General features: G+C 39.7%; 1 protein-coding gene across 5 annotated transcripts in view; it reads right to left on the reverse strand.

The window, feature by feature from the left end:
* STARD13 (StAR related lipid transfer domain containing 13) overlaps positions 1 to 24,795 on the reverse strand; it is a 226,717-nt gene that overhangs the window by 158,771 nt on the left and 43,151 nt on the right. Inside the window, exon 1 of one of the 5 annotated variants that reach the window (XM_019631358.1) lies at positions 13,504 to 13,859. The exons of 1 other annotated variant lie outside the window; for it this stretch is intronic. In XM_019631358.1, the coding sequence (XP_019486903.1) occupies positions 13,504 to 13,672 (169 nt within the window). In that variant the 5' untranslated portion in view covers positions 13,673 to 13,859. Of the gene's footprint in view, positions 1 to 13,503; positions 13,860 to 24,795 lie in introns of those variants that run through there. 3 more of the 5 variants (XM_019631355.1, XM_019631359.1, XM_019631361.1) reach the window with 3 other exon arrangements.

The raw sequence follows: 24,795 nt of genomic DNA on the forward strand, positions 1-24,795 counted from the left end.
CTCCCTTTCCTGTCTGCAAGGTCCACTCTGAAGGTCCCATGAGCCGCTGAGCTCCATGATCCCTAAGAGGCCTGGAAAAACTTGGAGATGAACAAGTATCCATTCCTAGCACTTTCTAGGAATAAGGGCAGCATGGGAAGCAGGGAAAGAGGTTGGGGAGGAATCCATCCTTTCCCTCTGTTACACTTATTCCTACCTAACCATGCTGGATGCTTTGCTAAAGGAAGACTGCTGCCTTGACATTGACTTTGGACAGAGAGTTCTTGATGAAGAGCAGCCAGCCTTCAAGAGGACGGTGGGAGGGTTGTTAGTATGTAGGAAGGTCATGGTGAGTTGCTGCTGGTTTTGGAGGCACAATGATGTCCTCCAACAACTTGAGAGGATGGTGGGAGAGGGAGAACCAACCAGGTCTAAAATTATGCAACAAAACAAAACAGCCTGCCTTGGTTCCAGGTAGACATGCGTACCTATAATTATTAAGGTGATAGGTTTGCACAGTGGTGAAAACGACATGGGCTCAGGAATTGCACAGACAAGTTCAAGTCCCAGCCCTGCCACCTAGTTGCTGGGAGATTTTGGGAAAGTTATTTAACTCCCTGAGACTTTGTTTACTCATCTGTAAAATGAACATCATAACATGTTGAGCATTAGGTCTTATGATGTTCATTTTCCAGGTGAGTAAACTTAACTCTCAGGACTCCATGAAAATTACATAAAATAACAATACATACAGTGCTGAAAATAGTCCTTGGTTCATAACAAGAGCCTCAATAAGAGTAGCAGAAGTATACTGTTACTCTAAAATTTTGCAAATGTTTCAAAAGCTAAAATTTGTGACATAAAATTGACAAAAGGTCAAATAACCAATCCTCAGCCGCAAATATTTTATCTAAATGCACATAAAGGTTAATAACCTGTGTTGACAACTTGTCTCTTCAAGACAAACCCCAACTTTCACTTTCCTTTTCACTTGGATGATCCAGTGGAAATGTCCTCCCTGAGCCCAGAAGGCAGGGCTCCCCCACACCTCTGGGCACAGCTGCACAGACTCAAACAGCCGGAAGGAAGCATGACTGACAGTTAATGAGCTGAAAAGAACTTGTCTCAACTGCATGTCATTCCTGCCTTCTGGGACAAAGCAGTAAACTTTATAGAATAGACGCTGCAGTGTCGAGGGCTAGCCCTGCTAGAGTAACCAAAGATGGGAGGAGACACAAGTGACAGGAGAAACCGCCTGGGACAAACAGAAATAAAATGGCTTTGTCAGATACGGAATTGTAAAGCTGGAGGTGAGGAAGTAATTTTACTCTAAACGGACAGGAGAAAGGAAAAAATTGGACTCTGAAACCATCTCTAGTGTACCAGTTAATGTTTTACAACCACATTGCTCCCTGCTAAGTTTCCTTATTCAATCAAGTGCGTCTGTACTTATCTATAAGAGCCCACTCAGGTAAGTGTGCTTTTCCATACACCAAAATCAAGTGAAAATGTTTACCGAGGAATGACTCAGGGAAAAGGAGATTAGAAACATTTCAAAGTAGGGAAACTTGCATATGCATTTGTCAGGTCTCTGAAGGACAGATTGTAGGGGACAAAGCTTCCTATGGTTGGTAACCTCACACATGTATTCAAGATAATGAATGGGGAATTGCTCCACAAACTGTCATGCACTATACCACTGGAGGAATTACTCTTAAGATAGCCTTTCAGGGTTTCCAGGGTGCCATATGCAGATAGCAAATACTTATTCCTGTAAAAAAAGGCGTTTAAAAGTTCAAGATTCATGTTTAAGTTACAGTGTATAAAGACTACACTAACTGATATTTCTGTTCTTTGTGGGGGAACTCCTAAATGGAGGGGGTCCTAAGATTTTATATATATATATATATATATATATATATATATATATATATATGTATTCCATAAATAAATGAAGGAAAAGAATCTATGTTTATTTAATCCATTCAAATCTAAGGACAAATTTCAACAAATGCTAATGGTCACATTCATAGGCACTCTTTCCTAGCTGAGGAATTCAACAATTTTGAAGAATATTCCTTGATTAAAAGGACTAAAATCCTTAGAGGAAACGGACAATAAAACCTCCTTAGTTTTTAAGTTGCCAACTGGGCATTGGAAAGTTTATCTACATTTTACAGCATTTCTTTCCTATTAACTCCTATACACAAGGCCATTGTAATATTGGCATGTTTCTACAAAATTAACAAAAATCTCAAAGTTAACTGAGTTTAGAAAATCACAACAATTTGGGAGGGCAATTCAGATATTACAGAGAAAGCACCAGAAATATATGTAGAAGGGTCCATTACCAGCTAATGAGGCTTGTCTCAGGCTTGCTTCCATCCCCTACACAGATAAGCCCTGGCCATTCGCTATGGCCTAATGAGAGCTGAGAGCACAGGCCCCGTTCCTCCAGCAGTGCCGCCTTCCCTCAGCTTTAGGTTCACCACCAAGCGATTCCAAAAGCTAGGAACATTTCCCAACTCTTATTGGAAGGTGGGGATCAACAGCCTTTGCTGTTTATCTACATGAGTCAAAACCGAGCCTAAACCCACCATTTCAAGTCAGTTCAGGGTCACTAAGAAGAGTTACTGCTGAACATAGCAAACAACAATTGGGAACAGCAATAGCTTTCATTAAGTTTAAGATTAAAAAAACCCACAAAACTCTTTTGCTTCAAATTTTGTGGTGTTTACTTTTTGAGGACGCCAACAATGTGGCAGTATGTATGCCTGTCTTAGTAAACTTGGCATAGAGCACATAATTTATTCTTCATCTGATGATACAGCACAGTGGTCCCCCCTTATATGTGGGGAATACCTTGCAAGACTCCCAGTGAATGCCTAAAATTTGGGGTACAGTTAGTTGTCCCTTGGTATCTGTGGGGGATTGGTTCCAGGACCCCTCGCAGATGCTAAACTCTGAGGATACTCAAGTACCTTATACAAAATGGCACAGCATTTGCATATAACCTATACACAGCTTTCTGTAAACTTTAAATCATCTATAAATCATCTATAAATTACTTATAATACCTGATACAATGTAAATGCTATGTAAATAGTTATTATACTGTATTGTCTAGGGAACAATGACAAGAAAAAACGGTCTGTACATGTTCAGTACAGACGCAACCATCGCGGTTGGTTGAGTCAGGGATGTAGAGCCCACAGATACAGAGGGCTGACTTTATGGTTTTTTCCTGTACATGCATACCTAGGATAATGTTTAATTTATAAATTAGACACAGTAAGAGATTAACAACAATAACTACTAATAAAATAGAACAATTATAACAATATACTGTAATAAAAGTTATGTAATGTAGCCTCTCTCAAAATATTTTTTTTTTTTTTTTAGCTGAGCCATCCTGCCACCTGTTGGCAGCTCAGCAGCAGCTCAGCTCGGGCCGTGAATCAAACAGGTGACCCTGTTGCTCTCAAAATATCTTATTGTGCCATACTCACCTTCTCACTTAAAGGAAACACTCTAGGGCTTCCCTTTGGCATCTCTGAATTGCCAGCATGGCTAGTCCTGCACTTCAGGGACATTATTAAGTAAAATAAAGGTGACTTGAACACAAACACTGAGATACTATGACAGTAGAATTGATAAATGAGGTGGCTACTTAAGTGACTAATGGGTGGGGAGCGTCTACAGCATGGAGACATTGGACCAAGGGATGGTTCACATCCTGGATGGGACAGAGCAGGATGGCTCGATTTCATCATGTTACTCAGAATGGCATGCAATTTAAAACTTACAGATGGTTTATTTCTGGAGTTTTCCTTAACATTTTTGGACCACGGTAGACCACAGGTAACTGAAACCATGAAAAGTAAAACCATGGATAAGGGGGGCTACTGAAACTTGAAGGGCCGCATGTATATGGCTGTTTAATATATATATATGGCCAAAAAATATATACACATTTTAAGAAAAGAAAAAACTATTGAAATTGTAATAATATATACCAATAACAAAAGATGAATACAAGTCACGTTTGACTTCTGCAATTACAAGAGGTGCTCAAAGTGGTTACCATCAGCGTCCAGACACTTCTGATTACGGCAAACTACTGCCTGAGCAATGTTGACCATAGTGTCCACTTGTATACACATTTTTGGTACCGTTGGTATACATATACAGAGGGTGCCTAAAAATGTATATACATTTTAAGAAAGGAAAAAAACTGTATTAAAATGATGCTGAGGGCCGGCGGAGTGGCTCAGTTGGTTAAGAGCTTGCTCAAGAGTTTGAGCTCTAAGCAATAGCAGTTCGAGTCCTGGCCTGAGCTGAGCAGCCACTGAGCTGCCAACAGGTGGCAGGATGGCTCAGCTTAAAAAAAAACAAAAAACGATGCTGAGAATATATATACATATAAGTCATGATGCATTTTTGCAATGAAAAACACAGAAAAAATACGTCATGATTTTTCCAACAACCTATTTTATATATATATATATATATATATATATATATATATTTCTTATATTGAGCATTAGTACATACTATACATTGTGCTTTGTATTTAATTATATTCTCCCATTTAATCCTTGTAATAACTTTGAGATAGTGGCTATTATTAGCTCCATTTTGCCCACAGCAGAACTGAAGCTTAGCAATGTTAAGTAACTCAGCCAAAGTCACTCTGCTAGGAAAATGTAGAGCTAGATTTCAAATTCAAGCTGCATAACTTGAAAGGCCTTCAATTTTTCCAAACTGTTGGTGTAGAAAGTTTGGAGTTTGGGTTGAATGGACAGTGTTCCTGGGCATTCTTGATCTCATGAGGCTATGTGTAAAAAAGAAAAAAGTATTTCTTGAAATTCAGTCAACACATTTCACTTATTTGCTCCTAAGAACACAGGTTTCAACATTCTGTCAACAGAGTAACTCCTCAAAGATTGTCATAGAAGGAGGCAAGAATCAAATCCCCCTCTCCCTATGCCTTATGCTACGATTTCCTGAGCTGTTCCAAGCAATCCCAATGGATTGGCCACCCTGGCCAGTGATAACACATAAAAATTCCTGTGTGGAATGATATCACACTCAGTGTCGACACCAACAGCAGATGATGAGCTCAGTCACTAAAAATCTTTTGCAGTCTTCTTCAAGATATCTTGTAAGATTGATTTCCCTTTTTTCTTGCCAAGTATTTCCCTTCCCTCTTCTAGGAAGCCAGTAATAAAAATATCTAAGCAGCTTTATCTGCCTTAGACCTTCCTCAGCAAGTCAAATGGAATACTCATGGTGAGGATGGGAAGGGGTACTGTTAGCTGACCCTTCAATCCAAAAAGATCAATGTAGGAGTATAGGTGCTTTGATTATTAAGAACCTGTTATACATAACACACGGTTTTAGATCAGCCCACACAGTAAGGGCTTTGCAATGGGTTTCATTCTCTATTTTGAGAAATGCATCTAGTGGGAAATGTCTTGTGTCCTTCAAAGCATCTGGAGAGATTTAAATTTCTATAGTAAGAATCTCGTCTTATTTGGGGAGAATGGTTGGACTACCATTACCACTGGAACTGTAAATCTTTCTTATTTCTAACAGTAACTTTAAATTATTAATTTTGGGGTAGTAAAACACTCAGAGGAAAATATGATTTTACAACTGTCATACTTTTTCTGTATGCCATTTGGTGTATACGAACATATGTGAAGAACTACTGTTCACTTAAACAAATTGAACACCAATTCAAGGTTTTTGTCATCCATATGTATGATTTTCAAAATTAACCAGGGAGAGGAAAGTTGGAATGCAGGAAGAGAATGCTTTCTTCAGCTCAAAACACTGACATATAAATTAGTTACTTGGTGAATGCCAAGCTCCTTTACAATCTCCACTCCCTCTCCCCTACACTGTTCAACTGTGTGCATTTTATCAGAGCGATAGAAGCAAGGCGATGTGAATCACTGGGATTTTAGTCAGTTCTGCCTCTGTAAGGGTTCCTATGCCTTAGGAGTAAAATCATTTGACTGTCTAGCCAGACATTTTGGATTTATTTCTATTGATTTTCTTTTTCTAACACCATTAGCATGTTCTGTATTTTATTATCCAACCACTCCATTTAAATTCCTTTAGATCCTAAGCTTCTCAAAAAACAAGAGAGATAGGAATCATGTCTTTTCAAATAATACTGTGTAAATTTTCACAGGGATCTGTGTGTCTGTCCTGAACTAGACTGCACCATTCTATACTGATTGCTGTGCGTGTGTGACTTCACAGCACATGGATTTTTGCCAGACAGTATAGCTCACTCCCCATACAACATAGCTTTTTGCTATTTTGTGGATTTCTCTCTAAAAGCATCACTGATAATGCAAATGCTATTGCCAGCAGGAGAAAAAATACCTTAACATCGTATTTGCAGTTTTCCTGGAAAACTTGATAAGTTGCTTATACAACTAAACGAAACAGATTTTACTCATTAAAATGACCATTATCTTGAATTCACTTTATTCTGTCATACTGAGAGAGGCTTTAGGTCCAAAGGATATGTTTGGACCATGAAGTCAGAAATTGACTCTGAGCCACCCATCAATGCCTGTGCTTCAGGAGTACGTACCCACAGCACCAAGAGCCAGTGGGAATCAGACTCCGGAAGACTTTCCTGGTTCTTTCCTGTGGGGCGGTAACTCCACTTCCCAGCAGTAATGGACTTTCCTGAATTAGCTGCCGTAACGTCAGATCCCTTCAAATCTCACCTAGGAACTCAGGTATATCAGAGGTTAGGCAGATCTATAGCTGAAAAGCAATAATTTCTTTTGGCCATTGGTACCTATCTTGTAGAGTTATTTGAAGACTGACTGTATTCTTGTAATAATTATTAACTCTGCCCATATACCTACTCTTCAGTTTTCTGCGTGGGAAATGTGCAGCAACCACCTAATCAGGTTAGAATCTTCCTTTGGTTGTTAATTTTCATAAAAAAGATGTCCAGCCTGTCTTTACCCAGTTGATTTTTAAAGTATGTGGACATGCTCTCATTTGAAAACATAGAATACTTGCCATGTCATTCTCTAAAACACCTCAAACTATCTACTGCTCAATCCATGAAAGAAACACATTTAAGGAGCATCTGAATGAAACCCAGGCCCTGCATTTTCCTAAATCAGCCTTTCCAAAATGTGTTCTCCAGGGAACACTGCATTTACAAGATGCACTTCCTAGTATGTGGTGGAAAATGGTTTTATGATGAAACATATCAGTTTACTAAGTTAAAGTTAGTTACTTTCCACAGGATTTCTGTGAGCTTTTCATAAGCATGAATTTCCAAGAAGGGAAAGAGGACACAGCATTTCCCAAAGTTACTTAACCACAAAAACATTCCCCCCCCCCACCCTCGGCCCCCGAGCAATTCTCTGACAGGACCTTTTCTGTGAAGGAGACTTAGGAAAATTGTCTCTGGATAGTCTCCATGCTGTTTCTAGATTAAGCCAGAGAATTAGAGGATTGAATACCCAGCCTCCTTGTTTTGACCCGCCCACCCCTTCCCCAAATATTTTTACTGAGTTATAATTTGTTGCTATGCTCCCACTTCCACTGCAGGATACTATGAGACTTGCTATTGAATTCACCGTGGGGATGTTTAGAAGCACCATCCACTATAGCTTGTGGTTGTGCTATGAGATTTAAGAAATTGCTCTCCTATATCAAATTTTTGGGAGAAAATTCTCCAAATATCAAGTCTCACAAAAAGCTGTGCTGGTATGTTTTTATCTTATGGACATGGCAGATATTCCCCTGATCACGTTTTCCTCTTTGCTTAAATTAGGGAAGCTCAAGCTAAATATGAAGCCCATTTTTAATAATTATCCAGGGCCTCATGTTTTATAGTTTTATGTATAATAATAATATCTCTTCCTAGTTTTAGCTTATGCACTGACCTACAATTTTCTTTTCAGCAGATTTATCATTTCTTTAACTGAGTTGTATATATAGTCTTCTATAAACTACCTCAAAAGCTTTAGGTTACGAGGTAGAATGTAAATTAATACATGTCTTTACCCACACCAAAATCATATTCACATTTCCGCCGAGGAGACAGAACATGATTTTTACATGATCTTTATTTCATTCAAATACCTGGTGTGGTGTGCAATTCGTGGTCTTGTTCTCCTATCTTCTCCTTGAACCTTCCACCCTGGTTTCAGCACCATGTTCTCATAGCTAATGAAACATAGGGACAGGAGCATCCCATGAATGACCTCTCTCCATTAAATGCCCACCAGTTTATTTCCCTTTATATAAAAGGTTTCCCAAAACCCACTCCCATTTTCTCTCTTTCTAACTTTGGGTCATCGATTGGTATTGTTCAGACCACTAGTGGTGATTTGTATTTTTTGTTTGTTTGTTTTTATAATTTGTGCTTTTAAATCTGCCCATGATTAAGTTGCTAAGGAAATGAGTAAACATGCTTTATGAGAGTTGACTAGTACCCACAATTACTAAGAATTAAAGTTATGCTTATGGGGGTGAAGGCGAGGGAGATACAAGAAAAAATGAATCTCTATTCACTTAAACCAATGTTCCAAAATCCGAATTTGGCAACTGGCTGTATCTGGGATGTGTATTTATAAAATCAGAGCTAATTAAAGCAGTGACATGCAACTGTGGAAGTCACAATTTGGTTAAAGTAAAACTCGCAAGATTTATATGTGTGCAAGCACATTGCTCTTTGTTAATTTCATTTTAGTAAATAAGTACTAAATCTTGACTGCTCACATTTTTAACTATGTGACATTTTTTTTTAAATATTACCCTGTTTGTTGACTTAATTCACTTAATAGATTTTCCTGAAACTTTTGGTTAAACAGTATTCTTTATGTACAGGCTCTTCAATCACCAGCACTGGATAGAAAGAGGCTCTGATTCATGAAATGTGAACTTCTGACAGTTGCCACTTTTTTTTTAAGAGCTTGAGCAATACACGACAAATGCATATTCATCCTGTTTTCTATGTCCATCTGTCTTTCTGCCAGCATGTTCACCCTCCATTTCTGAAAGTAGTGAGGCAATAAAGTACTAAAGACTGAGAAAGGTCAATTCCAAAAGAACAAGTGATTGTTTAATTTCAGCTGACGTCACCCCATTGGTGGGGGTCTCATACACTAGGAATGAGCAACGCCACCACTTAGGTTGGGCAAATTCCCAAGATGCCATTTGACTTGATGGAATAATGAGAGAGGATGCATCACTAACAACCACTTCCATTCCCTGTGAACATCAAAATGGCAGTTATTCCACTCTAGTTAAGTTCAACTCAGGTGCTATCTCGATAAATAGTCTCAGATAAAAGTCAATGAAAATGCAAGTTTAACTTTCACTAATTCCTTTAGGAGTGAAATTTTCTACATTCTGCATTTCTATTAAGAAAAAAGGTCTATCTGTGAAAACGGGGATACACAGACATGGACATTCTCCAATCCCTAATCCTTGCAACAGGTCAGGCTTCACAATAACTCCATTTTGCAGTCCTGAACGCCTGAGAAACAAAAGTTTTTACAAGTTTCTTTATAATTATAGGTTTTACAGACATTTAAATAGCCCACAAGACTGGACATCCTAACATTGTTATTACATTGAAAATGAGGGCACTAAACAGGTTTAAAGAATGTGCAGATAGATGTGGAATGACACAATAGGCAAAATGTAAATAAGAATTGTCTCTCTCTTAAAGTAACACCTGTGGTCACAGAACCCTAGAATTTTAGAGATGATGGGAACTTCACATTTATATACTCCAAACCCTTTATTTTATGGAAGTAGGAAAGAATGCCCAGAGAAGTTGTGGGCTGCCCCAGAATCACACAATTAATCAGCAGCAGAGGTAGAACTAAAATTTGCTTTCCACCTTACCATTTCCTTGACAGGCTGTAGAAAAATTAGAAACCATTGATTTATTCCACATTAGAAAGCTGCCCTGTTTCCTTTCCAGCTTTTATTGCTGTAGGTTGCAGTCTCTCTACTTTGCACACTCTTGTTCAAGGACTTACTGACTCAACTATGGAGAGAACTTGAGAACCGGAATAAACCTGAGCAATCACAGTCCAACCATTTCACGTTCTCCTCAAGAAACAAAGGCCCAGTTAAGTTCTGAAACTTGCAACAGCAAAAGAATGAGGGAGTGCCCAAATAGAGCCTGAATCCCTGTCTCCTTTTTTTCTGGTTCAGATTTACTGCTGTCTGGTCCATATCATGCTGTTTTATGCATTTAAAATAATTTTTAAAAATGTTTAGTAGCATGATGAATTCTTTCACAAAGCAAGGAATCACATTTATGGATCTGCTCAGTTTTGGATTTTTCTCACAGATTGTGGGTGTCTATAGATGTTAAACATGGTACACATGTAGCCAACAGATCGGAGCCATCAAACAATGACATATGATCCCTGTTCTGCCTTCCTGTGACCTAACATGTTCTTCCTCCATCTCCACAGTGTCCTTCCTCTTATCCGTTCCTAAGTGCCTGCCAGTGAGGGAGATAAGGGCCGTTATTATTTCCAATCTCTCTCCCTACAACAATTTCCCCATTGATGCAACAAGATTGTGGGGAAGGGTATGACTTATGATAAACTTTCACTCCGCAAACAACACTCTGTTTTAAACATCTCTTCTCTTTTTAACTGGACTTAAAACTCCCGAACTAAAAAGAAGCCTTGGAAAATGATGCCTGTAGATTTTGGAGCATACCCCATGGTGAGCAAGTTGAAATTCATCCTGGGTTTGGGCAACTAATTCTGATCCTATGCTTCATCAAAGATTCCTTTATTTCTTCTCCTTGTTTTTCCTTCCCATGAGTGTATTTGCTGTTGAATCATGTCCATGCATTCAATGATTATCTCATTGAAATGAAGTCAGTGGGGAGCAACTTACTCTTGGCTGCATTGTTCCCCACAGCCATGAGAGATTATGAGTATAAGTAACAATGCCCCAAATTATATCAATATAATGCTAAATCTCCCTTCACAAACCTATAGCAGAGTAATGTGAACAATTTTACTGATGTGGCTGTCATTTTAAGATGTCACAACATGAACTACACACCAAAAAATCACTGTTATTAATTTAATATGCACTAGATAAGCTTTAATTGGATGATTATAGGCCATTAGTGAAATAACTTGACACCTATTGGGTACTTACTGTTCAAGGGAGGTGAAACACATAGCATTTGGCTTCCACTAGAGAAATAAAAACTGATTGCTAATCTCATAGTGAGTGACCAATTCTGATTCTGTAATATGGTTCATTGCTGTATCCTGAGCAGAAAAAGAACTGAAAAATCTTTGGCATATTATACAATCCAAATAGCAACCATAGGTTCAGTACTTTGGCACTTATTCTAAAAACTAAAACGCAGTGTAGTGTATTATAGAACATGGGCTCTAGGGTTATATTCGGATACCAGCTCCTACTACGTAACCTCGGAGAAGTTACTTGACTCTATGTGCCTCTGTTTTCTCACTTTCAAAATGGGTATAATAATGGCACTTACCTACATGAATTTTTTTGAGGATAAAATAAATTGAAATTATATATATGTATATATATTTATATATAGGTATACCGATATACCTATATATAAATATATAAAACTCTTAGAGAAGCGCTTGATGCATTATAAATGCTCAATCCATATTCTCTACTATTACAGCAAACCAGTCTACTCATATAGTAAACCCAGGAAAATTGTTTTGCTTCTGCTTTCTTAATGTCTTACTATAAAACCGAATGATGCTAACACATGATGAGTTCCAATCACTATACCGTTGGAATTCTCTCGTGCTCTTCTATTATCTCAACTCTCACTTTTAATTTTCAGGCATTCATTGGCTTCAGACATTCCATTGCCCAATAGAAAAATGCGGAGGTTTTCTAATTAGGCAAAATGAAACAAACTCAGAGTACATTTTCAGTGAACATGCATGTGTTCATAACCTGAAGTTCTCAATGCAAACATAACCTTCGTTCCAAAAAAAACATGAATCACTTTTAGCGAAAATAATTATTGTGAATACATTTAGATTTGCAAAGCAATCTCACACTATCTGTGTGCAATGCTTCTGACCTAATACACTTTATATGCCTGCTGAGGAATATTTAGAGAGCACAGTTTATAAATCATCATCAAACATTTATCAAGCCCCTATGTCCATCATGACAATGGCATCTGGTAAAGCACCATTGTCAGAAACCTCTAAAATGAAAATGGAGCTGGGTTTTATTCTAAGCCTAATGTATTTTTAAATCAAGCCACAGGGAAATAATTACTTTTGTTTCTATTCAATCAAGACCTGCACACAGAGTTTATGGAATGACATAATATCCTTCCTGAAATCAGACGGGTATGTAGGACCAGTATCCTTCACACATAACCAGTTCCTGAACCTTTACAAACAACTCCTATTTCCAAGGAAACAATCTCATCAAATGCTGCTCACTAGAATACATATTGTTCCTTTTGGAAACATTACAATGAGATTTTCACGATTACAAATCCCAACTTCCCCTCTAAAATTCAATATAATCTCAAACTCATTTATTTAAATGGAGTTTCTTTGCATAATGGCTCTAGAAAATCACCAATATAATAATCATTTACCTACTTTTTTTAGTCCAGGAAGGGGGTGTCCATAAACTTCATAAACTTATTGTGTATGTGTGGGTACGTGGGTGTGTCTTTTAAATGGGGAACAGTTAAGGACATCTTAGGAATGTTCATCTGTCTAGTACAGTTTCTACAGACCTTTTAAAACTATTTTTGGAGAATGATGAGTTTTAGTGATGTTCAAACTATTGATTTTTCCCCCCTAAGGATAAAAAGGAACATCTAGCAGTTTATAATTAATATCCTTTGCACAGGAAGCTGGTGCTTCTGTGCACAGGTCGCCAGATTTGTTTTGAGGTTAGAGGACATATTTATCCTTTATCAGAAAAACAGTATCAACAAATCAGTGGCAACGACTGACATAAACATACAAAGAGGCAAAGACTGTGATTCTGGTTGTCAGCCTGATGGCCTTAGGAATAGAATTCTAACTTTCCCCTGTCACTAAGAATGTTGTAAAGAATCTGTGCAGGGTGGAAGTCCCCGGCCCCCTCCTAATTAAATAAACAAGTGTCCACGTTTCAAATGTGACAGAGTGTGAAAAACCTGCAGGAAAAAAAACCAAAATACACACTGAGTAAACCTGTCTCATTTATTCTGTAGACACACGTAAGTTTTGGAAATTTATGATTCACCCTCCTACCATGAAGTTTTGTGTGCACTTTATGTTGAGTTATGTGGCAGCTAGGTGCTGTCACTGTTTGCTTAAAACTGTAGCCTATAAAGTTATTTCTAAAAGTTACATGCAACGTGGCATAGAAATCCATATATTGTAAAGTGAAAACAACAATTTACAAAACTGGGTCAGCATGAAATCGAGCCAACAGAAATCAATTAGCAACAGGCTTCCACTACCGGGAACTCACCTTGTTGAATTTTAGTCACTAGCTGATGGCGTGCTAGAATCCGGCTCATCCTGTAAGGAGAGCGCCTCGTAGTCTGATCAAATCGCAAGTACATCTCCTGGCCCTCAGGTGTCATGGAATTTAGATAGTAGCAGCCTGAAGCTGGGGTCCTGGGTCCCTGGCCAAACATCTCAGCAGATTTTCTTCTGTCACCTCTGTCTGCCCTGTGGCTGTTTCCTTCTGTCTCCAGTCTCAGTCAGAGCAAGGCACCGAGCTCAGCAGAACGCCACAGACCAGGCGATTTTTAAAAAGAAAAAGGAGTGCCAAAGCCACAACTCAGAATTCCAAACCCCCGGCCCTCACGTGACTACGGAGAGCCAATCAGAGGAAGAAAGGAGAATGGGAACTTAACAGTCAGCCCGGAGCCCCGAAGAAGAGAAGCAGTTCCAGCAGCTACGATCCCTCTGCAAATGCCTCAGAGCTGACTAAGCACCAAGAAGCAGCCCTCACTAAAAGTTAAAAGAAAGAGAGGGAAGAGAAATGGCAGTAGAAGAAAAGTAAGCCCTGGTCAGAGGAAACCTTTTAAGCTGTAACAGTTAGAGAAAGAACATTCTTTTTCTGCCAGGCAGCTGCAGCCAGGTAAAAGATGAAAGTGATAAACAGCTTAATGAAAAACTACTTCAAATAAGCATAAGCTGCTGAGTAAAAATTACCACCTTTCATTACGAAGCAGTGAATCTAATGAAGTCTTTCCACTGAAAATTACCTTCAAGTGCTTTCACAGCGGAGTAAACACCCTACAGACTTCTGACCCTCTGCGATGGGAGGCTGAGAACTTCATTGACAGTTCAGACTGGGAGAGACAAGGGACACGAGCATACCTGTTAAGTATGTTTCTTTTTAATGTTTCTACTTCCCCAATTTTTCATCACCAAGGAGCAAAATATTTATGAAGTACCTATGACATTTAGGACACTGCCAAGAATCACTGTAAAGACACATACTCATGGGAACATACTATCTGTCACCCAGCTGCTCAGGATCAATAGAGAAATTATGCAAAAGCTTACAACACAAGCTTTACGTGGAAAGTGCCTCAAAAAAGACACAAACACAGTGTTAGGGAAGCAATATTATTTTTGACCAGGGTGATGATAGCAGACCACACAGAGGAGGAGACCTTTGGGTGGGCTTTAAAAAAAAATGGGTTGGATTCTGACAGGCTGAGTCCAGGGAGGGCTTTGCAGGAGGGTTTATGCCCACATGTGGGGGAACAGAAATCAGCGTGTGTGTTTCAGGAAAGTAAGTAATTCAGTTTGGCCATATGTGAGGATACATATGGGAGTAGTTAGAATTTTCCTCCATTTTTCCTCTTTAATATTGTTTGATGTGAAGAGGGAAAAAAAAAGTCCACAGAAAACATGTTATCGAATTCTGAGCCTGGGGCTGAATGAATAAAGTTCTTTGAAAAAAAATCATATGGCCAAGTTGTTCTTATATTTGGCTGACTCAAACTGAAACTTAGCCTGGCCTGGGATTTATGGTACTAATAATGAAAAGCTCTCAATTAACAGTTTAACAGGACTTAAATTAGGACCTTGGTTCTCCTGACTGTGGTTTTCTTAAGGTGGTCAGCCATAACACCTCTGCCTGAGGGATTTTGCTGGCCCGATTCTGAGAAGCAAATCATCTCTGTAACTATCCCACGATGTAAATGAACAGGTTAATCAAGGTCTCTAGGGCCTACACTAGAGCATACTCTCTCTCAATTGTGAGTCTCTTCTGGTAACTATGCAAGAATAAGCAAGTGTTAGGTCTTCATACAGCATCATAGTAGGAAAAAAAGGAAGATCTCACTGGAATGATGTTCCCTTTCTTATGTAGGATTCTTATCTTATGTTTCTTATCTTATGTAGGATTTGATCGGAGTTCTGTTTCAGGGCATCCTCTGTGGAAGGTGACAGGGCTCTAAGATCTAGGGACTCTGGTGTGCCACAAGCATGAGAATTAATGGCAGACAGGTTTAACACTACACTGGGGTATTTGATGCCCGCGAGGTCCATTCACTATGCTCAGATCCAGCACTTCTTACCATCCGGACGATCAAGATGCTTCAGCCACTCTATGCACGTGCTTTTGGGTTGAGAGTCCAACCCTGGGGATGTCCCTGCCATAAACCAGTGTTCAAGACAGACACCTAGCAGTTACCACTTTTCCGTTGGAGGAGAATGGAAGAATTGTGGAGAGAGAAAGAAGAGCACAGCATGGAACTTGGGAACTTCGGCTGTGCTCTGGGAGGTCAAGCAAAGGGAAGGAAAGGCAGGAAGTGATGTGTAGCTGTTTTACAACTGTGAATGGCCATTCAAGAAAGACTGGCTATTCCCAATGCCAGCCTTGCAGTTCATTGCTGACTGGGTTGCATTTTAAAAATAAATGGAATGATTCTTCTTAAGACACACTGCTGTAGATTATGGCCAGGTTACTTTTTTTTTTTAATCACAATGCCTCCTTTATGCATAAAAACGAATACATGAACACACCGAAACTCCAGAGGTATTTTGTTCTGCAAACATTAAGACCATAAATATGTATTCTTTACTATATGTCAACAGATTTAACAACATGAAACAGTATTTCATAGGAGACTACCAATGAACAAGAATTAAACGTAAATTAAGACAAAGGGATTTTTATTCCCCAATTACAAGAAAGACAATTTAGAATAAAGCCTACTTTTTCTAAAAAAAATCAGCGTAAGTTTTTTTTTTTTTTAAAGATTTTTTATTGGGGAATTGGGGGGATGGGAACAGTGCTGGGGAGTTGGGGGAAGGGGAACAGACAAGTTGCTGTCGTTTTGTTCTTCAATCTAGTTGTGGAGGACGTTGCTTCACTGGCCCAAGTTGGCACCATCATTGCGCTCTTCTCTGGCGAGGCAGATCAGTCGCCGGCTTCTGGACGGCCGCTCACTGCGGCTGCTGGCCGCTCACGCTGGCTGCTGGCCACTCACGCTGGCTGCTGGCCACTCACGCTGGCTGCTGGCCACACACGGTAGCCCATGGCAATCCACTGCCACAGGGACTGCAGCCCATGCCGTCGCCGGCGACTCATGGCAGCCCAGCTCCAGGTGGAGCTGTTGTTCAGCATCTTAGCTGTAGAGGGCAGTGTCACTGGCCCTCATATGTGGGATCCGAACCGGGGCCCTCTGGCATCCCAAGCGAGTTCTTAACCATCGCGCCACTCGGCCGGCCCAGCGTAAGTTTTAATAGGGGGACCTATGGAGGATTGTGTATCATCAGGTCTGTCTTCTCTACGGCATGTGCAAGTTTCATTTTTGGTTCAAGTGTAGCTATAAATCCATGCAAATGCTTACCATGATTTTGCCATTTTGTATGGCCAAAATACCATATTTAAAGCAGATAGGTGACATTATTTTCTCATTAGTATTATTAATGCCTTGTTTTATGCTGATGTATTGCATTGTTATGGAACCTGAACCCTTTAAGTTATTTTTTTTTTCATCATTTGGTCCCAGTGATAGAACAACTACCACTGGGTAGGCAGTTCTATTCTGTTGGTTGTACATGTAAAAACTGCTAATGAGCTTCCTGGGGCTGATAATGTTTTCCATGCATCTCATTGAGAGGGCTCTTCCTTTTCACTGGTAAGGGAGTGAGGTCTGTAGAAATGAGAAAGAGAGGGGGGGAGAGGGGGAGAGAGGGAGAGGGGGAGAGAGAGCGTGCTGAAGTCCCAAGTGCATCTTCTAAGACTGATGCTGGATTTTTCCCTTTCCAAATCCTTCAAAGGGGAGGAAAATGGATGGCATCAGTGGTTAGTTTCACCTCCTTTTCCTCTTTCCTAATTTGGTCATAAAAAGCAAACTTCACTCAGGCACTTTCAGGGATGGGATGAGTAGATGAATATGGAGAACCAGCAAGAGCTGATAAAGAGAAAAAGGGGGTAGGGAGAGGACTACAGTGTTGAGCACCTACTATGTGCCAGGCTTTATGCTATTTACATTTCATGTCTTTAATTCATGTCAACAGCCACCCTCTGCGGTGTCCTAGTTTATGGAAAAGTAACCTAAAAGCCCCAGCAGTGAAGTAATGTCCCAGGTCATGGAGGAACCAAGTGTACAGCCACTGTTTATATCCAAGCCAATTATATGTTAATTTTCTTCTATCACACATCAAGAACAGGGAAGGAAAAACTGTGGCACTGAAACAATGCTAGGGAAATTGGATAGGGGAGAAAATTTGGGAAGAGTATACTGAAAATCATCTTAATTTTATTTAATTGTGTGTGAAACTGGAATGTCTAAATGGAAAGATAGGTATGGGATGGCAAAAAGCCTGTGTTGGTTAAGATCGGGGTGTCTAGAGAATGAAAGACACAAAGCCCAGAGCCTTTAATTAACCAGTGAGAACCAGGGGTCACCTTAGGGGAAACATATGGCTGAGAGCTCAAGACCCACCCCTTCGTACCCCGATCCTAAAGTGAAGGAGCCTCTTTGTTTAATGACTTCCCTTTTGCAAGGTAGGCTGTGTTCCCTCTGCTTTCTGCTCATCCTCAAGACTAACTCTGCATATCGTCTGGCCTTTTCCATGGCATTTCTTCTCAATGCAAACACCCCAAATACAGTCAAAACTCCAAAATTTGACCTCCAAACAAAATGTTTGGTATTTAAAATTTTCAAGTCTTTTGATAGGTGATCTCAGATTAGCACTCAATGGAATCTTGTGTACACATGGCAGAGAGCTAGGAGCACTTTGACAGAAGCCAGAAATGGCTCACTGTGCTTTCATCTGTTTGCTGCTCCTTCTCCTCCTTCACACACATTCCAGCCTCCTCGTCAGCCTGTTCAAAGGAAGCCAAGGTAGCTCTGCCAAATAGGAGACTGTTTGAGATACGAGTGGTAGGCAGAAAAACGCAGAAATGATTTGGAGAGCTGCTTGTGAAATTACTTGAACCCAAAGGTTGTGGGTTAATGTCAAAGCCTTCTAGTGGGCTCTGAAGCTCATTTTGAGGATTTCTACCAAGTGATTTGTGATGTATGTGTCCAACTCTGAGCCAATGAGCCTTTCCAATATGCATGGGGCACATGCGCAATGGCCAAGACAGGCAAGCTAGTGATGCTACCATTTGCAGTCATGATAAGGACCCTGTGGGAAAGGTTCCAGAGCAGATTCTCTTCTGATTCAGCTCCCCTGCCATAGGCCATGTCTCCCATTTGGAGTCCAGATCCTGCTGCAAAGACTTCTGGGTGGTAATAGATTTCCTTTATTTTGTCTCTCAGCCCTCACTACTGCCTTTGGTTAATTTCATCTCTCGAAGCCTCTTAGAGTATGGCTATGCCCTCATGCCACCCCCTGGGGACCCAACCATCAGTTCCAGTTCTTGTGGCCAGTGATCTGGGCTGACTTATCCTGGGCTCATTGCCGACACCCATCCATTCCAGCCAACCAAAATCTTTCACTTTTCTAAGTTGTTTCAAAGATCTGGAACTATGCGATTTCCTAACCTTTTACCCTGTCCAAACCTATTTCCTTCAGAAACATTTTCATGACTAATGCAAAAACCTTTAGTATGAATAGTCATATTAATAATTGTAAATAGTTATTATGTGGCTAATTTACCAGATTAGCTTGCTACATGCTAATGTGGAATCCGTTTGTTCACTACCACTACTATAGGCATAAAGTTTTTACATCTTGAATTTGGAAAAGACATTAAACATCTTCTAGTCCAGATACTCATCTGATATACAAGTTGCTATCAGATCAATTAACACTCTACCCACACATATGAAGTATATTATCTCACCGAAGACCACAAGCTGCTTAAGAAAGCTGTTCCTCATAACCTCCATCCATTGACTCTAATTCTGTCATTTGGAATTAGACAGGACAAATCTATTCCTTCCTCCATAGGCCTGTCCTTCAGATATTTGTAGAAAGCCAACATGTTCCCTTATAAGAATCTCCTTCTGTAGGCGAGACACTCCTTTTCATCAAACCACACAACTAACTATTTAGCAAGCTGATTGCTGTCTCTCGGGTTTGCGCCAATCTGATGGTATCTCTTTAAAAATATGGCTCTTCCCCTGAACTCAGAGCTCTAGTCATGGCCAAGCACAGGAGCATATGGTGTAATGTGTGCACACCTCCTGCATCCAGGACACTGCACTTCTGCTGATCCAGCCTGACATTCTGGGAGGTTTAATTTTTTTAAATCTATATTTACTCAACAATGAATTCAACATTGACAGAATGCCTCTATAGCACTGCAGTACATGTGGAAGATACAAAGGTGAGTTGATGTGTCTTGCCCTCAAAGGACAGTTTGACAGGGAAGATCAAAAAGGAATTCACCATTATGCCAATGTCAAGTGTTGTACGGGAGGCTACCTCTATTTCCTCATATTGTTTTATAGTCAATCTAAGTGCTTAAGCCATGTAGTGTTTATGTATTTCCATAGAATCGTCTGTTAAATGAGTGTTCTCTATCCTGTACTTACCAAATGACCTTTCAAACTTAAGAACAGGTTTTCCAACTTATTGGAATTATTGAGGTATTTTCAATTCCTGATTTTCTCCTCCAATGATTTAATTCTGGTTTGTTTTATGATGTAGCCAAGAAACATAACTATGTTATAAGAGTTTGGAAAAAGGTAAAGTAGGGTAGGAAAATAATAAAACCCTGCCTGAAATCCATTCACAGAAATACAAGCTGTACAACCCTGTATATCTGTGGGAGGTGGCTGAAACTGTGGCTTCGGGTTCCTACACGACAAAGCAAAAAGGAAACAAGATGGATCACACAATTCCACATACCCATAAGATAAAACACAATGGTGATTCAAGATAAACACAGATCGCCAGGTATTGAGATGCCCAGGGGAAATTTTACTGGGTCTTTACAAAGAGTTAGCATCTTCAATGACACTGGATATGGTAACAAACCTTAGTTCACGGTTTTTGAACTGTACCCTTCAATGCCAATAACAGTGTGATAAGAGAGCACTGTTTAGGAAAAGTAATTTCTATGAGGCCCCCCAAAACTCACGGTTTAAGTATACTATTCTTGGTGATCCTTTATGCATTGAAACATATCATTTTCCTGCTTAAGATACTTCAAAAGTTTCTACTTCACCTAGAACAAAATCCAAGCTCCTTACTCGCCCACAAGGTCCTGCACAATCTCTTCCTCCTGCTTACCACTCCCACGTCATCAGCCTCCTTCACCTCGCTATCTCAGAGTCTTCTTTCTACACGCACTACTCCTCAGCCTGGATGCCCTTCACAGAGCCCTTCCCATCACCAGCTCCTTCTCAGCTTTCAAGCATCAGCTAGATTAATACCTCCTCAAGCAGGCCATCTCTGTTCACTTCACCTGCACGGAAGCCACATCCCATTTGTTGTCCCTAGAGCACTTTTGTAAATGTGTAATTACACATTTAGTTTCTCATTGACCTAGGCATTGCTTGTGTCTACCACGAGCCTAGCACACAGTAGGAAATCAATAGCAATTTGCTGAATAATCAGTGAAATAAATAATTAAATAAACGATGATCTGAATTTTCCCAAGGATAAAATTTAGAATGTCTAGAGGAATGGATGCACATTTTTTAGCATCCATCATAACTGTTGTTGTTGCTGCTGTTACAATTTGGATTCAATATCAGACAACAGATGAGTCAAGGTTTTATTCTCCAGAAAGAGCCTGAAATATACACATTTCACTTTGTTGGTTATTGGCAAAAGTATATGCTTTGACCAGTAAATAGAGGGCAGTTTAAGGTCCCTTGTGAAAATTACAGTGTGTAGAGGGATGAGTAATACTTGCTCCACAGAGAGGCTGAAAGGCATAAAAAAAAAATAGCTATCTTCCTTAGCTTTGAACCAGCTGCAAATTTTATAAACATGCCTGCTGTGCCTTTAATGATAAAGTTGAACAGCATTGGGTCAGTTGTTCTTCATGGATGCATACTGCCTCTAGGTTATCAACCACCTCTGTTTCTTCATGCTCATGTGTATCTTTTAATAATTCTTTCAATAACCTTACTGGAGATTTTAATTAATTTACCATCTGGTATTTTCCATAACTTAAATATTTTTATCATAGTTGAAAATAAAGGTAATTGCTCATGTTGAGTTTTCCTTTCTTTCATATTTTTAAAGGATTGCTTAGATTACTAAAAGGAATCTTTCAGTCTCTTAAGTGGAATCTGTCTGCACTTCAAGACTTATCCTTACTTACCTCAGGTTAGATCTATAACCTCTTTCCCCATCTTGAACAACTGTGAAAATATTTTCTTAATGTTGACTCAAATTATAATTTGAATATATCAGGGAAGTTTGCTCGTTAAAGAAATCCTGTGATGAATCCTTTGGAAAACTCTTTATTGATTCTCCACATTATCCGTTGTGTAAATGTTTGAGATTGCCCAATGAAAAGCATACCATTATTAAGATTGTGTGCCAACCTGTTGCCCAGATCCAGTCTCATTATTATATAAAATTGCTTCCAATCTGGTGTCATGCAGTCGTTGGGCACTGAGTAAAGTGTGGGAATAGTTGGAGGATTAGAATGTGGGATTAATAACGCAATTGCATTTCTTATATATTAAAACCATATACACCTTCTAAGATGAATTCAGCTCAGTGTACTAAGAATGGGATAGGATGTTTTCCCTCCTTATTTCTAATATAAGACTATCAATCTATACTTTAAAGAATGTTAAGTGGTACAAGGAGGAACAATGGCATTAAAACACATCCCATAAAGACAGAACTAAGAATTTGAGAAGGTAGCAAAAATAGCTCTCTAGGACCCTAGATATGAGTATCAGTGGAGCTTTGAGGTGATTGGGAAGACAAATTTCAGGGCTTCTGTCTGGGCAACAAGGGGAGGTTCCTCTTTGTGGGTGGGAGAAATGATTTAACTAACCAAAGGACTCTGGTGTAACGAAAATGTGGTTTTTGCTGGCATCTTGTTTGTCATAAATAGAGACAAAGCCACTCATTAACTCATGTCACTTCTTCTTTCTTTCAGCTTTTCATAGTCAAATATTTCTAATACTATATACTTCAGGCCAGGCACATGCTGGGCACAAGCACAGGAAAGAGATGTCCCTCTTCTTAACAGTGCGATCTATAATGGAGAATGCTGAGGATGGTTATAATCATGGGGCTTCATTACAGGTACTACACAGGGGTGCAAAAGGAGCATGTGGGATGGCAGGACAAAAGCAGACTCATTCTGCATGGCAGAAAAGCAGTGCTGGGCCTGGAGGGATGTATACCTGGTGAGAAGGAGAGGAAGACAATACAGGGGTGAGGTGGGTGGGTGAGGGGAATGCCCAAGAAGAAAGAAAAGTGCATAAGTTCTTTCTTATGATTTACCCCCTTCTGTAATAATAAGAGGGATTAGTATTTCAAATCACCATGTTGTAGAGACCTCTAAGAGTCTAAGACTCAACTTAGAAGGACACATATCCCTCCCAGCACTCCTTTTGAGTCATTCTCTCTTTTCTCTATCAAAGCTCTAAATTGGGGTGATACCTGTCAGCTCATGCTCTTTTCTGTAGGTAATTCTTTAGAAGAAGAGCCATGCTGAATAATGGTAAGGAACTAGGAGGGCAAACTGAATTCTGGAGTTACAGGCTTGGGTCTGCCAGGCAGGGATCACAGCAGCAGCATATGTACCAAGTCCCCAATCTACTCATCAAATGGTGCTCCGGCTTCGTGAAACAGACCATCCCTTGTCTAATCATCTTTTTACAACCAATCCACCTTTAGAGACAAAGCAGGTTTCCAAACCCATCCCCATGGAAGCTTTCCTTGAAGGTTCCTGATGTTCCTTTGAATTAAAGGAAGAAAAGGGCACTGTTCAGCCATTATGCCCATTTTTTGCAGACTTTTGAGGTGGGGGCGGAGGGTTCTTTTCTGTCTGAGAATATATGTGTGTGTTATAAATATGAGACTGTCCTGAAAATTCTCATGTTATTATTTCTTCTGAGCATTTATTAAAGTATGCAGTGGCTTCTGGCCAACCTCCAAGTGAACCATCATAATCACACCGTGTCTTATGACATAGGCCTGTTTCAACACACCAAGTACAACATAGATAGCTGGGCGTGGTTACCTTCTCCTGCTGCTGCCCCGCCAAGATGACTCAACACAATCAATCACAGGAAAATACTTACTAAGCATCAAAAATGTGTTTGCTGCACAGAAGGCTAGAACATACGCAAAGCGACTCTCAGTCTCTGATGAACTTAGAATACCCTCTTTCATTCCCTGACTTTGGGGTTTGCAAGGGCTGACTGACCTTGGCCTTGGCTTGTTTCTCAATATGAATTACTTTATAAAATCTAGTCCCACAGCATCCTGTTAATCACCAGTGGATTGCGGCAAATGAAAAATGTAGGGTGCAAAATGGTGTGGTATATACTATGATTACAATTTTGAAAAAATAAAAAAAGATGCATAGTAAAAAAAGATTAGAAGAAAACATACCAAAAAGATATTATAACCATTGTTAAGGTAGCGGAATTATGGATGATATGTCATATGACTAACTGTATTGCTCATATAATGAAGGGATCGGGCCTAACCAATGGTCCACAACAGCTGCCTCCGGGTCTCACAGATGGAAGACAGAGATAGAAAATCCTGCACAAAAACGACAGGCACTAATATGGCGTGAACTTCCTTAGTGCCTAACTCCGTGTTCTAATTAAGAGAAAGAAAAAGAGAGAAGACCAAAGAAGTCTAATTGATTCCTTTTTCAAATGCCTTTCACATTCATTCCTTCTTGTGTTACGGCTTCCATCACATAAGGACCAGCTCTCCGGTCTAGAGGATTCTGACCGTCCAACTCGTGTCTCTGTGTCCACTCTTGTCTCATACATCAATCCCAAACAACACAGGAAGCTGAGCTTCTCAGCATACCACTTCCATCAAATTACTCTTCTGTTGCAAAATACCAAATAACACCCCAGCTCTACCAATTATTTTTTAAGTTATTTAGTTTCTAGTCTCATAAGGTCTCCATTTCCTTATCTACACTATATATATATATATATATATATATATATATATATATATATATATACACACACACACACACACACATATATATATATACACACACACACACACACACACACACACACACACTGGGGGTGCCAAAAATGTATACAATAGTGGACACTTTGGTCAACATTGCTCAAGCAGTAGTTTGCCATAATCAGAAGTGTCTGGACACTGATGGTAACCACTTTGAGCACCTCTTGTAATTGCAGAAGTCAAA

Source organism: Hipposideros armiger, unplaced genomic scaffold, assembly GCF_001890085.2.
Source record: "Hipposideros armiger isolate ML-2016 unplaced genomic scaffold, ASM189008v1 scaffold_991, whole genome shotgun sequence".
Taxonomy (NCBI): Eukaryota; Metazoa; Chordata; class Mammalia; order Chiroptera; family Hipposideridae; genus Hipposideros; species Hipposideros armiger.